Genomic DNA, 14,431 nt, shown 5'->3' on the forward strand with positions numbered 1-14,431 from the left:
ATGTCTCTAGGAATACATGTAAAAGAGCTGGAGCCTGGAGATATAAAGAGGTGCTCCACCATACGTGAACATAACATGAGTTGGAGAGGATCAGAAACACATCACGGGGGAGAATTCCTGTAGGATTCGTTATCATTTAGATTTATAGCGTGAGTAGAGCTCCTCTAAGTCGTCCCGTTTTCTAGGATATTCATTACATGGCATAATTGTTACAGTGCGCCAATGTTGTAAAATTAGATTAACATCTTAAGTTTGATCCAAACTCTTGAGTGATGAAATACATTTGTCTCTCAGAAATGGATCAGAAATGGACTTCAGTCTTCGTCCTTCTCTCAGGTCAGTGTGCTTTGTCTCAATATAGAGATCCATTTACTCCAATAGTGAACTAGAAACCATTGAACGAGCTTAGTATATGTCTGGAAGACTGTTGCTTACAGCTGCCTTCTTTAATGCGTTTGTTTATCTATCTACATTATCATCTCAACACTTGTAAGGGATGCTTGTGTGCCTGAGTTGTATGTGTTTCAGGCAGAAGAGTTTGCTAATTACTACTGAGTAGTAGATGCTTCAACTCTATTAATGATGTTGTGTTTGTGGTTTCAAACATTCAGGACTAGAGTAGTAGCATTTTCCTAGGGCTGTAATAAGAGTGGTGCTACAAGACATACACAAGCTATGCAGAATGGCTACGAAAGACAGGCTAAGCTTTTTTTTTTTTGACACTTTTCTCTTTTCTCCAGCCCCTACATTCATGGTTTGGTTGTGAAGGAGGGGGTCATGAAATATTATTAACCCCCAAAATGTGTTGCACTGTGAAAAGGGATAAGAATCACTGGTTTAGAAGACACGAATGTGTTTATGTATTAATACTTACTACGTTAGTGACTTGCACGTAGCCTGCTGTTGAAATAATGTTACCGGCAAACTGGTACCTGAGGTTCTAAATCTCAGATGTACATAGGCTGTTTTTTTACCTGATTGTAGAGACAGATAAGCAGCAAGTCAATCTGAATAGACTGGACAAGTCAATGTGAGATCAATAATTACTGACTAATTACTGAATAATTAACCCGGGCTAACCTAGACTGTCTTGATATTAAAGTAGTAATAAATAATTAAATAGACAGGCGGTCGCAGAAATACAGTCACTGTACTGGACTGCAGTCCAGAAGAGGGCGGCTGAGCCATAAGGCAAAGCTTTTTGTTTACCGATTGGTCTACATCTCAACCCTCACCTGTGGTCATGAACCATGGGCAATTACTAAAAGAATGAGTTCATGAAAACAAGCGGCGAAAATTAGCTTTCTTCGCAGGGTGGTGGGCTACACTGTACTTGATAGGGTGAGAGCTCAGTTATCTGGAAGGAGCTCATAGTAGAGCCTTTAGTCAGTTGAGGTGGTTCGGGCATCTGATCAGGATGCCTCCTGGATGCCGGTCGTTGAGGGTTTCTGAGGCTGCTTAGGGTCCCCTAGAATGAGCTGGAGGAAGTTGCAGGGATAAGGGTTGTCTTTCTCTGCTCTCCCAACTTCTACCGCAACTCTTGCTTGATTAGGCAGTTAAATATGATGAATGAATGAATACAAAGTTGAAAGTTCAGTTATATAAATTGCGCAGTGCTTTATACGGCTTTAAATGTGAGCAGGAGTACAGGTTTGACCTGGAACAGAAGAGTTTTGTGTGAATTAATCAACATGCCCCTTGGAAGAAAATACATGAATAATATTGAAAAATATAAAATAAAACAAATGTATTCAATGCCAGGGCAAAGGTTTTTGCCAATGTTCAGAAAAAAGATTTTTTTTATATATATATATATATATATATATATATATATATATATATATATATATATATATATATATAAATAAATAAATAAATAAATAAAAGTTAATATAAAATCAGTTAAGTATTATAAGCTGACCATGATCTGCAAGGGGTGAAAAAGTTGATTAAGCTAAATATTAATTACATTGATATTAATTGAGACCATGTTGAATTTATTTCAGATAGGTAAAGACACATCAGGTCATTTTGACCTAGGAAAAAATAAAACTGCTCCTTACAGTTGAACATAACAGAAGGGATAATATTAGAAAAGTTGGCATTTTCTATGCTAATGCAGTGTAAATACTCACATAATGTAGACAAATAAACCCACTATTACAATCCGAAAAGGTTTTTTTTTTGGAAAAACAGTAAATACATGAGCAGAAACTGAAATGAAATGCATGTATTTACAGTAATCCATATGTAACTGAATAAATCACTGGTAGTAAATCTGTTGCATTTGTTGTTAATGCGCAACTACACAGTTATTAGACGATTTAAACTAAGGCCAGTGCTTATGTAGGTTTATGCTCATTATCATAAAATGTTGTTTGGCAGTATGCAAGTTTCCTGATCATGAACACTGCCCTACAGTAAAGTAGCAAAATGACCATATAAAAATGTTCTTTTCATACAAGACACTCCTGTTTGAATTTGACTTCAAAATTGAATTGTAAAACTTTTGTGAAAAAGTTTCACCATTTCCAGATGTTTAACAGGTGGAAGTCTATGAGAATGAAATCCGGGTAAAAGGCATTTTCAAAAATTTAAATATTTTGCAATAGACTGATCTCATAGGTGAGAATATAGTAACTGCAACGAGGAAAGGCGCCGCTTGCCTTTCAACATTTGAATTTCGCCAAAGGCAAATATACAAATGCATTGTCAGCTTGCTTATCACTGACATGCCTTCATAAAAGGTGGTAAATCACCTTTTTCATCAGTAAGCACAGTCTGAGACATTTTTCTGAGACTCTTTAGTTAAGCATTACTACTGAATGTAGCCTAAAAAGCCTAAAACCAGGAGTTTAAAGTTGTGAACTCTAAATAATTTATTCCAGGTGAAAAGTTCGGATTTGTACCTTTTCATAAACGAATGTTTTAAAACAGAACAGTAGATGAGACAAGGTGTGTGGAGTCAACACACCTTAGAAAATATAATTTCAGTGGATTATTGTTCAGTTATGTTCTACTCCAGTGACAGTTTAGTACCTTTATTTTGACAGGTTGTATGAGCGAATAATAAACGTGGTGGGGATAAATGATAAAAGTGGTTGGATAGTGTAGTGGTTAACACCTGTCTTCGACACTGTAGACTGGGGTTCAATCCCCCACCAGGGCAAAGACCCTACACTATACCAATAGAAGTCCTTGGGCAAGACTCCTAACACCGCCTTGGCCTACCTGTGTAAAATGATCAAACTGTAAGTCACTCAGCCAAAATGCCATAAGAATATATTAAACATAGCATCATTTCTATTGGATTGCATTTCTTTTATCATCACAAGGCACCGTGTTCATAATGATTTACCAAATCTCCAAAAACTACTGTTATTCTGATCTTTAGCATTTTACTGTGGGCACAGAGTATTTTGATTTTTCATGACACATATCAGATCATTGCCTTCATTTCATGAGGTGGGAAATCCACTGAAAGACTAGCTAGACCCTCTTTTGGAATATCCAGATCTTGCTTGTTTTGGCACAAATCAAGCCCTGATTTTTTGCTTTGCTCTCTCTGATGTTCTTCACAGCTGTCTGTGGTCTGTCTGCATATGTCCCTCACCGGTATCACTTGGTGAATGAGAGCAAAACCTGGACTGAAGCTCAGAGCTACTGCAGACAGACCTACACTGATCTGGCTACCATCAACAGCATGAACGAGATGAAGAAGCTGGCTGACACTTTGAAAGATCAATCTCTTAGAGTCTGGATCGGCCTAGAAAAAGTGACCTGGCAGTGGTCTCTGCAAGATGGAACGGTGTACAGAGAAGGACAGTCATACAGTAACTGGACTACAGGAGAACCAAACAGTAAAGCTGAAGAGGAGACGTGTGTTCAGATGTATAGTGGAAGCTGGAATGATGAATACTGTAGCCATTTATGTCCTTTTGTGTGCTTTGAAGGTAAGAACTTAGAAATGATGACTAATTTCAACCTAGAAATATATGGATAATAATTGACATTTTTCTCTGTATTTAGATGGAAGTGCAATTGACTCAAAACTGGAATTTGTCAGTCGCTAAAGTCTGTCAGTAAACATTTCAAATGTCACTATACAGCACAAATTTGAACCTACAGGCAATACAATCTAACAATACATGCCCAAATTGAGAATGTCTTTCAAGACCTCTTTACAGTTTTTAGTCAAGTTTTACTGCAGCAACAGAGGGAGAACACAGTTCTCGTAGCTTTGTTTTCCTCGAAATCTTCAAAGCTGCTTTTCCCCTGCATGGTCCAGGCTGAACTCAACTTGGCCCCACTCAATGCAAGCCTGATAGCAGCAGGACAAAATGACTCCTGACAAAAAAGGAGAGTTTTGGAAAAACTACATCCGAATTCAGACATTGAGGATGCTCTGGATGCTTCTGGATGTTCAAAAAGTCAACCTCTTTGATACCATTTGCATATGTTTTTAGCACTTCTCAGACCATTTAGACATACACTCCCAGAAAAAAGGTACAACACCGTCACTGGGCCAGTACCCCTCTTCTCACTGTGGGGGACCCTCAGGGATCCATCCCAGGACCTTTAGTCAGGGAACATCACTGAACCTGAATCCATTGAAATTATATTTTGTAAGCTGTACTGACTCCACACACCACGTCTTGCCTCCAGGCTTTTTATTTTAAATGTTCTAATTTAAAACATTAGGGAAAACTCCTTAAAACCACTACTGTACCTTTGAGGGTACACTTACATTGTTTGTACCTTGATGAATGAATCATGTACCTGTATAATGTGATTATTTTAAACAGTGTAGCAGTTTTATGTAACCTTTTGATATCAGCTCAGCTCGCTGGGAACCTTGACAATGATAATACCAAAAAAGTACTGAGTACCAGGGACCAGCTTTTGCCTAATGGAAGTAGAGTCAAGTCGAGCCGGTTCCTCACCGTGGAAAAGCAGCTTTAGCGTCTATTCATTCAGCAGTAACTGAGGACCAAGCATATTTTCACTCAACTAAACATTTTTGATGCTTACTTCCTCCCGGATTGCTTTAAAAGTATTCTGTCCTGGTCAAAAGTTAGGAAGCTAACTTGCCCTTCTTCCAAACTAATCTGACATCTTCTCTGTGATAGCTTAACCTGCTGCACAGTTGCAAATTAATTTATTTTCTATATGTGTTTTACTTTTTTCATGAGTTCATTTGCATCAAAATATTATGTCATTTGTTATGTTGTAAGATTCTTTGTGTGCAGAATGATGAAAGAAATTGCTGTTCATGGTTTTCAGAAAGAAGTAGTAGTTATGTATTTATTAATGACTTCAAGAGCTGGCATGATGCTCAGAGCTACTGCAGAAAGAATCACACCGATCTGGCCAGCGTGAGGAACCAGGCTGAGAATGTCAAGATAAAGGAGGCAGCCAAAGGAAAAACAGTGTGGATCGGCCTGTTCAGAGTCTTCTGGAAGTGGTCAGATCAGAGTTACTCCTCATTCCGGTACTGGAAACAAAACCAACCAGATATTCCTAGTGGAAAAGAGACCTGTGGTTATATTGTAATGACTGACGGGGGCTACTGGAGTAATGAAAACTGTGAAACAAAGTTTCCGTTCATCTGCTATGAGAGTGAGTTGAATTTTGGTGAAGGTTCAGTTACTCCATTTCAAAGCTATGGTGCACGTTTATGTGGTCCCACTTTAAATAGTGTCTAATAACTGTACACATGAATAACACTTGCAACAACATGGTGACTACTGATGACTTAACCAATGTAATAGATGGATTACAGGAGTACATCTTATGTAATTGTGTTGATACACTACAAAGTAGAAATTTAACAGCAATTACTGGAAGTGTGTTTTTTGTAACATGGCATTTGTTTTGCATGATTACTTTAATAACTGCATTGTAACAGGGTAACTACAGCATATTAATTATTGCCATTCTCTTATTACATTCTTTAGCTATATAACAACTACACAGGAACTTTCCTGTAGTGCAGTGTTAAAGTTACAGTTTGAAGTAAGTGGCAGTTCCTATGTAGTTATTATGTAGGTACTGTGTAATAAAGGAGTGGTAACCTAGACGTTGCTTTGTAACACATTTAATTCCTGTTATAAAACCTATATTTTAACATAAGGGGGCGTCTGCTGTTCTATCACATTACAGACTGGTTTAAAGCTGAAACTGGTTACAGTGTCACATAAATGCTGGCTAAATGTTAGGACAGCTGGCAGATACAGTGTAAATGTCTTAATGCAAGTTATTACATACGTCCTTGCATTGATGAAAAAGATCTGCTGTTCCAGTCAGACTACAAATGAAATTACATCTATGTAATTTCTGTAATCCATCTGTAACAAACTAAATTAGTAGTTACATGGTTGTTGCACATGTTCACATGTAACTAGCTATTAGAGACACTTAATACAAAGTGGGACCATTTAAGTCTACTTGTTTAACAAAGTTCACAATTTAGAGATGCATAGTTTTTCAAACATACATGTTAAAAATGGAAAGATGTAGCTCAATATATATTGTTAACTTTAAGGGAAAAACTCTACATACATATTGATTAAGGAGGCAAAGAGCTGGTACGATGCTCAGGTCTACTGTAGAGAACGTTACACAGACCTGGTCAGTGTGAGGAGCCAGACTGAGAACCAGCAGATATTAGATTCAGCAAAAACCTCAGTCAGCATTCTGTGGATCGGCCTGTTTTACAATTCCTGGAAGTGGGCAGATCAGAGTGCCTCTTTATTCAGATACTGGGCATCAACACAACCAGATAACTGTGATGGAAACCAGAACTGCACTGCAGTGTTTATGGCTGAGCAGGGCCGATGGCATGATATGAACGGCAACAGCCAGCTTCCATTCATCTGCCATGAAAGTGAGTTGCATCTTCTATAATTTAAGTATTTTATTTGCTAATTTCAAGTGTAGTTGTCTATTTGAATTTTTAAAAAAGTGTCACTGATCATGAATTCAACACACCTTACTTGATTATGTAAAACTGCTCTAAATTATGCACCTTATGATCCTTTTATGTTTTCCTTTTTCTTCCAGACCAGCTGATCTTGATCAAGCAGAATCTGACCTGGAGAGAAGCTCTGAGATACTGCAAAGATAATCATGTGGATCTGGTCTCAGTTCACTCTGAGGAGATCCAGCTCTGGGTGAAGGAGGTGGCACAGAACGCCTCCACTGAACATGTGTGGCTGGGTCTGCGTCACACCTGCACCCTCAGCTTTTGGTTCTGGATGAGTGGAGTGTCTATCTGCTACGAGAACTGGGCTCCAGGTAACGGGACAGGAGGAGAAGACTGCAGCTCTGTAGAGAGAACCGGAGCGGTGCAGGCTAGAGGAGGTCAGCAGTGGGTCAGCCTGCCTGAAACCCAGAAACTCAACTTCATCTGCACCACCTATGAAGGTGTGTGAGTGCATGGCTGAGTCTATGGCATTACATGTTTTTTTTTTTTATAGACTGCATTTAAATTTTGTTTTTCTTTTTTGTATTTTTGAAGATTGAATGAAAACAGTGATGAAGAAGGAAAACAAGTTGCAGTCCATCATCTGTGTCCAACATCAATGTATCCACATTACTGTTATTTCTATGTTTGCATTTCTTTACAGATTAAGAAAACTAAAAACTGCAACACTTTTTGTGTGTGTGTGTGTGTGTGTGTGTGTGTGTGTGTGTGTTTTATTTTGGAAATAAACCCATTTAGAATTGCTTTATAGACTTAGTGATAACCAGACATTAAACACATTATATAGAGAAAGGTTTTAGGACACACCTCCTAATTATAAGTTCAGGTGTTTTAGCCGCACCCATTGCTAACAGGTAGATTTAAACACATAGCGTTGCAGTCTTGATAGACAAACACTGGCAATAGAAAGGGTCATTGTGATGAGCACTTCTCTATCTGTTACTCTGTTGGAAGAGTCTGTGGTTTGGCAGTTGACAGGAGAAGGTTACCTGCCTGGCTGCACTGTCCTAGCTGTAAAGTTTGGTGGAGGAGGGATAATGACATGGGGTTCCCTTCCAGTGAAGGGAAATCTTAATGCTTCAGCAGACCAAGACATTTTGGACAATTCTGTGCTTCCAATTTTGTGGGAACAGTTTGGAAAGACCATCTTCTGCACCAGCATGACTTAGACCCAGTGCACAAATCAAGCTCCATAAAGTCATGGCTGGGTGAGTTTAGCGTGGAAGACCATAATTGGCCCTCACAGCGCCCTGACCTCAACCCCACTGAACATCTTTGGAATGAACTAGAATGGAAATTGTGAGCCATACAGTCTCATCCAACATCAGTGTCTGACCTCACAAATATTCTTTTGGATAAATGAGCAAGAATTCCCACTGGCACACTCCAAAATCTTCTGTGGAAACAATGTTTGCCCATATAGTGTATGTTTTATTTTATGTGATAATTTTATTTTTTTTTTCGTGATTTCTTTTTGTTTGGTTTTCTGAGCAATATTATTGGTAATTGATAAGATTAAGATGATAAATAGTAATCAGTAATCATTATTAGTAGTTGACATATTACTAGTAGTAATCTTGGTGATGGATGTTTCTTCAATCATTTTCATTTGTAATATCTGCTTTTTGACTCCAGCAAACCTGGGAACTTCTAGACCACACCCTTAAGCTTACAGTATGTATAACAAAATGTTTTCGTTTTAACAAAACAAGAAAAAAGTGAAAGTAGATCAATTTTTCACAGAACAACTAGAACAACTGGGATCCTAATTTACATATTTGATGACTAATATCTTGACTTTCATTGATTTCACCTGGCATTTGTTGGTCTACTAGAATATATCCCATTTATCCAGTGATCTGTGTAATATCTCAAATTTCCTGCAATGTATTTGTGATATTTGTGCTCTTGTTATGACACAAACTGCTGAAGTTACTGAAAAACTACACATAGTGCTATTACTAATGGTTCTATTCAAGCTAACCTCATGCTAGTCATTGCTGTGTTTATATTTTTTGCATCTTCTCTTTTTTTCATCTTTTAATTCTTGGTTACGCAATAAAGTTGGTGAAGGCTTGGCACGACATGTCTAATTCCTTTGAATTGCATTACATTGCATTTTTCTCACTGCACCAGTTTTAACCCCACATTGCACCAGAGTTAAATATTGTAGACAGAACATGTAACCAAGTGTTAGTAAAGCTACTTTTATTAGAAATCCAGCTCTGAGAGTTTGATCTTCTTTTGAAACCTTGTACATGACAGTCCTTGAGAATATCCATTCATGATGAATTGTACTCATGCTGGAGTACACAATGCCATTCTTGTTCAGTCTGAAACACTTATTTTATTATTAAATATGTTTGTAATTTGGATACAAATATAGTTAATCCACCTCTTTTAAAACATTTCATTTACAATCAAGGCCAAAGGTTTACACACGCTTTTGGTTAAGATTCAAAATCTAATCTAAAGTTGTTTCCTTGCGATGCACTTTTCCCCCCAGCAAATTGATGCTGACTCCATGGTGATGTTGCCTCTTCTGTCCAGCCTACGCACCGGGTCATTCCTCACGTAGGATCCTAGTGGCTGGTCTCTAAGGGGATTGGACCATGGTGATAGAGAGGTAGACGGAGGAGTCACCGTCTCACCCACCTGCTCCTTTGATCACGGACAACTGCAAGTTGGTGTGATGAACTGAGGCCCTGTTATGCCTTAGGTTGATATGCATTTATAAGAGTATGGACAATGTACTATGTTATCAGGCACCACTTATTCTCAGTGAGGCTGAGAAGGCAGTGTGATGACATTCTACCACTAAAAAGCTAGTCATATTGCTTTTATGAAGCTTAGTCTAGCCTTCTGAGGTCTGTCATTTTCTTGATTTTTTTTGCACATCTTCCTACACTGTTAGAAATAAAGGTGCAGTGGAGGCACATTTTCCATTCATCAAGGTACAAACAATGTAAATGTTCCCTGAAAGGTACAACTCACATTTAAGGTCCAATTGTGTACCCTAAAGAAGTTTTTCCAAACTTTTTTAGAGCATATTTGTACCTTTTCATAACCGAATGTTTTAAAACTGAGCAATAAAATAAAAAGCCTGGAGAAAAGACGGTGTGTGGAGTCAGGACAGCTTAGAAAATATCATTTCAGTGGATTATGGTACAGTTATGTTCCCTTACTGAAGGTACTAAGATGTACCTTTGAGGGTCCCACCCCAGTGACGAGGGGCACTGGCCCAGTGACAGTTTCATACCTTTAGCAAAGGAAACACTGATAACATTTGTCCTTTGCTTTGGAAATCAGCCTGGGTCATTTTTGCATGCCTGCGTCATGCAAAGAGCTTTACATATGCTCTTCCCTGGTGGTGGGCTGATGAGACTGATAAGGCTGTCACGGTATGTCTCTAGGAATACATGTAAAAGAGCTGGAGCCTGGAGATATAAAGAGGTGCTCCACCATACATGAACATAACATGAGTTGGAGAGGATCAGAAACACATCACGAGGGAGAATTCCTGTAGGATTCGTTATCATTTAGATTTATAGCGTGAGTAGAGCTCCTCTAAGTCGTCCCGTTTTCTAGGATATTCATTACATGGCATAATTGTTACAGTGCGCCAATGTTGTAAAATTAGATTAACATCTTAAGTTTGATCCAAACTCTTGAGTGATGAAATACATTTGTCTCTCAGAAATGGATCAGAAATGGACTTCAGTCTTCGTCCTTCTCTCAGGTCAGTGTGCTTTGTCTCAATATAGAGATCCATTTACTCCAATAGTGAACTAGAAACCATTGAACGAGCTTAGTATATGTCTGGAAGACTGTTGCTTACAGCTGCCTTCTTTAATGCGTTTGTTTATCTATCTACATTATCATCTCAACACTTGTAAGGGATGCTTGTGTGCCTGAGTTGTATGTGTTTCAGGCAGAAGAGTTTGCTAATTACTACTGAGTAGTAGATGCTTCAACTCTATTAATGATGTTGTGTTTGTGGTGTCAAACATTCAGGACTAGAGTAGTAGCATTTTCCTAGGGCTGTAATAAGAGTGGTGCTACAAGACATACACAAGCTATGCAGAATGGCTACGAAAGACAGGCTAAGCTTTTTTTTTTTTGACACTTTTCTCTTTTCTCCAGCCCCTACATTCATGGTTTGGTTGTGAAGGAGGGGGTCATGAAATATTATTAACCCCCAAAATGTGTTGCACTGTGAAAAGGGATAAGAATCACTGGTTTAGAAGACACGAATGTGTTTATGTATTAATACTTACTACGTTAGTGACTTGCACGTAGCCTGCTGTTGAAATAATGTTACCGGCAAACTGGTACCTGAGGTTCTAAATCTCAGATGTACATAGGCTGTTTTTTTACCTGATTGTAGAGACAGATAAGCAGCAAGTCAATCTGAATAGACTGGACAAGTCAATGTGAGATCAATAATTACTGACTAATTACTGAATAATTAACCCGGGCTAACCTAGACTGTCTTGATATTAAAGTAGTAATAAATAATTAAATAGACAGGCGGTCGCAGAAATACAGTCACTGTACTGGACTGCAGTCCAGAAGAGGGCGGCTGAGCCATAAGGCAAAGCTTTTTGTTTACCGATTGGTCTACATCTCAACCCTCACCTGTGGTCATGAACCATGGGCAATTACTAAAAGAATGAGTTCATGAAAACAAGCGGCGAAAATTAGCTTTCTTCGCAGGGTGGTGGGCTACACTGTACTTGATAGGGTGAGAGCTCAGTTATCTGGAAGGAGCTCATAGTAGAGCCTTTAGTCAGTTGAGGTGGTTCGGGCATCTGATCAGGATGCCTCCTGGATGCCGGTCGTTGAGGGTTTCTGAGGCTGCTTAGGGTCCCCTAGAATGAGCTGGAGGAAGTTGCAGGGATAAGGGTTGTCTTTCTCTGCTCTCCCAACTTCTACCGCAACTCTTGCTGGATTAGGCAGTTAAATATGATGAATGAATGAATACAAAGTTGAAAGTTCAGTTATATAAATTGCGCAGTGCTTTATACGGCTTTAAATGTGAGCAGGAGTACAGGTTTGACCTGGAACAGAAGAGTTTTGTGTGAATTAATCAACATGCCCCTTGGAAGAAAATACATGAATAATATTGAAAAATATAAAATAAAACAAATGTATTCAATGTCAGGGCAAAGGTTTTTGCCAATGTTCAGAAAAAAGATTATATATATATATATATATATATATATATATATATATATATAAATAAAAGTTAATATAAAATCAGTTAAGTATTATAAGCTGACCATGATCTGCAAGGGGTGAAAAAGTCGATTAAGCTAAATATTAATTACATTGATATTAATTGAGACCATGTTGAATTTATTTCAGATTGGTAAAGACACATCAGGTCATTTTGACCTAGGAAAAAATAAAACTGCTCCTTACAGTTGAACATAACAGAAGGGATAATATTAGAAAAGTTGGCATTTTCTATGCTAATGCAGTGTAAATACTCACATAATGTAGACAAATAAACCCACTATTACAATCCGAAAAGTTTTTTTTTTTTTTTTTGGAAAAACAGTAAATACATGAGCAGAAACTGAAATGAAATGCGTGTATTTACAGTAATCCATATGTAACTGCAAGTTTCCTGATCATGAACACTGCCCTACAGTAAAGTAGCAAAATGACCATATAAAAATGTTCTTTTCATACAAGACACTCCTGTTTGAATTTGACTTCAAAATTGAATTGTAAAACTTTTGTGAAAAAGTTTCACCATTTCCAGATGTTTAACAGGTGGAAGTCTATGAGAATGAAATCCGGGTAAAAGGCATTTTCAAAAATTTAAATATTTTGCAATAGACTGATCTCATAGGTGAGAATATAGTAACTGCAACGAGGAAAGGCGCCGCTTGCCTTTCAACATTTGAATTTCGCCAAAGGCAAATATACAAATGCATTGTCAGCTTGCTTATCACTGACATGCCTTCATAAAAGGTGGTAAATCACCTTTTTCATCAGTAAGCACAGTCTGAGACATTTTTCTGAGACTCTTTTGTTAAGCATTACTACTGAATGTAGCCTAAAAAGCCTAAAAACAGGAGTTTAAAGTTGTGAACTCTAAATAATTTATTCCAGGTGAAAAGTTCGGATTTGTACCTTTTCATAAACGAATGTTTTAAAACAGAACAGTAGATGAGACAAGGTGTGTGGAGTCAACACACCTTAGAAAATATAATTTCAGTGGATTATTGTTCAGTTATGTTCTACTCCAGTGACAGTTTAGTACCTTTATTTTGACAGGTTGTATGAGCGAATAATAAACGTGGTGGGGATAAATGATAAAAGTGGTTGGATAGTGTAGTGGTTAACACCTGTCTTCGACACTGTAGACTGGGGTTCAATCCCCCACCAGGGCAAAGACCCTACACTATACCAATAGAAGTCCTTGGGCAAGACTCCTAACACCGCCTTGGCCTACCTGTGTAAAATGATCAAACTGTAAGTCACTCAGCCAAAATGCCATAAGAATATATTAAACATAGCATCATTTCTATTGGATTGCATTTCTTTTATCATCACAAGGCACCGTGTTCATAATGATTTACCAAATCTCCAAAAACTACTGTTATTCTGATCTTTAGCATTTTACTGTGGGCACAGAGTATTTTGATTTTTCATGACACATATCAGATCATTGCCTTCATTTCATGAGGTGGGAAATCCACTGAAAGACTAGCTAGACCCTCTTTTGGAAGATCCAGATCTTGCTTGTTTTGGCACAAATCAAGCCCTGATTTTTTGCTTTGCTCCAGTGAAATGATCCCTAAAAATCCTACTCTCTCTGATGTTCTTCACAGCTGTCTGTGGTCTGTCTGCATATGTCCCTCACCAGTATCACTTGGTGAATGAGAGCAACACCTGGACTGAAGCTCAGAGCTACTGCAGACAGACCTACACTGATCTGGCTACCATCAACAGCATGAACGAGATGAAGAAGCTGGCTGACACTTTGAAAGGTCAATCTCTTAGGGTCTGGATCGGCCTAGAAAAAGTGACCTGGCAGTGGTCTCTGCAAGATGGAATGGTCTACAGAGAAGGACAGTCATACAGTAACTGGAATACAGGAGAACCAAACAGTAAAGCTGAAGAGGAGACGTGTGTTCAGATGTATAGTGGAAGCTGGAATGATGAATACTGCAGCCATTTATGTCCTTTTGTGTGCTTTGAAGGTAAGAACTTAGAAATGATGACTAATTTCAACCTAGAAATATATGGATAATAATTGACATTTTTCTGTGTATTTAGATGGAAGTGCAATTGACTCAAAACTGGAATTTGTCAGTCGCTAAAGTCTGTCAGTAAACATTTCAAATGTCACTATACAGCACAAATTTGAACCTACAGGCAATACAATCTAACAATACATGCCCAAATTGAGAATGTCTTTCAAGACCTCTT

At 38.1% G+C, this 14,431-nt stretch overlaps 1 protein-coding gene across 1 annotated transcript; it reads left to right on the top strand.

Annotated features, from left to right (window-relative positions):
- Positions 1-9,064, top strand: LOC108414210 (C-type mannose receptor 2-like). Its single transcript, XM_037543766.1, has 6 exons — positions 1-64; positions 3,582-3,833; positions 5,284-5,619; positions 6,545-6,886; positions 7,063-7,425; positions 7,520-9,064. Exons 1-6 carry the CDS (start codon positions 1-3, stop codon positions 7,522-7,524), a joined length of 1,362 nt encoding a protein of 453 aa, XP_037399663.1. The 3' UTR covers positions 7,525-9,064.
- Positions 9,065-14,431: the final 5,367 nt, after the last annotated feature.

Source organism: Pygocentrus nattereri, chromosome 12 (assembly GCF_015220715.1).
Source record: "Pygocentrus nattereri isolate fPygNat1 chromosome 12, fPygNat1.pri, whole genome shotgun sequence".
In the NCBI taxonomy this organism is placed as follows: domain Eukaryota; kingdom Metazoa; phylum Chordata; class Actinopteri; order Characiformes; family Serrasalmidae; genus Pygocentrus; species Pygocentrus nattereri.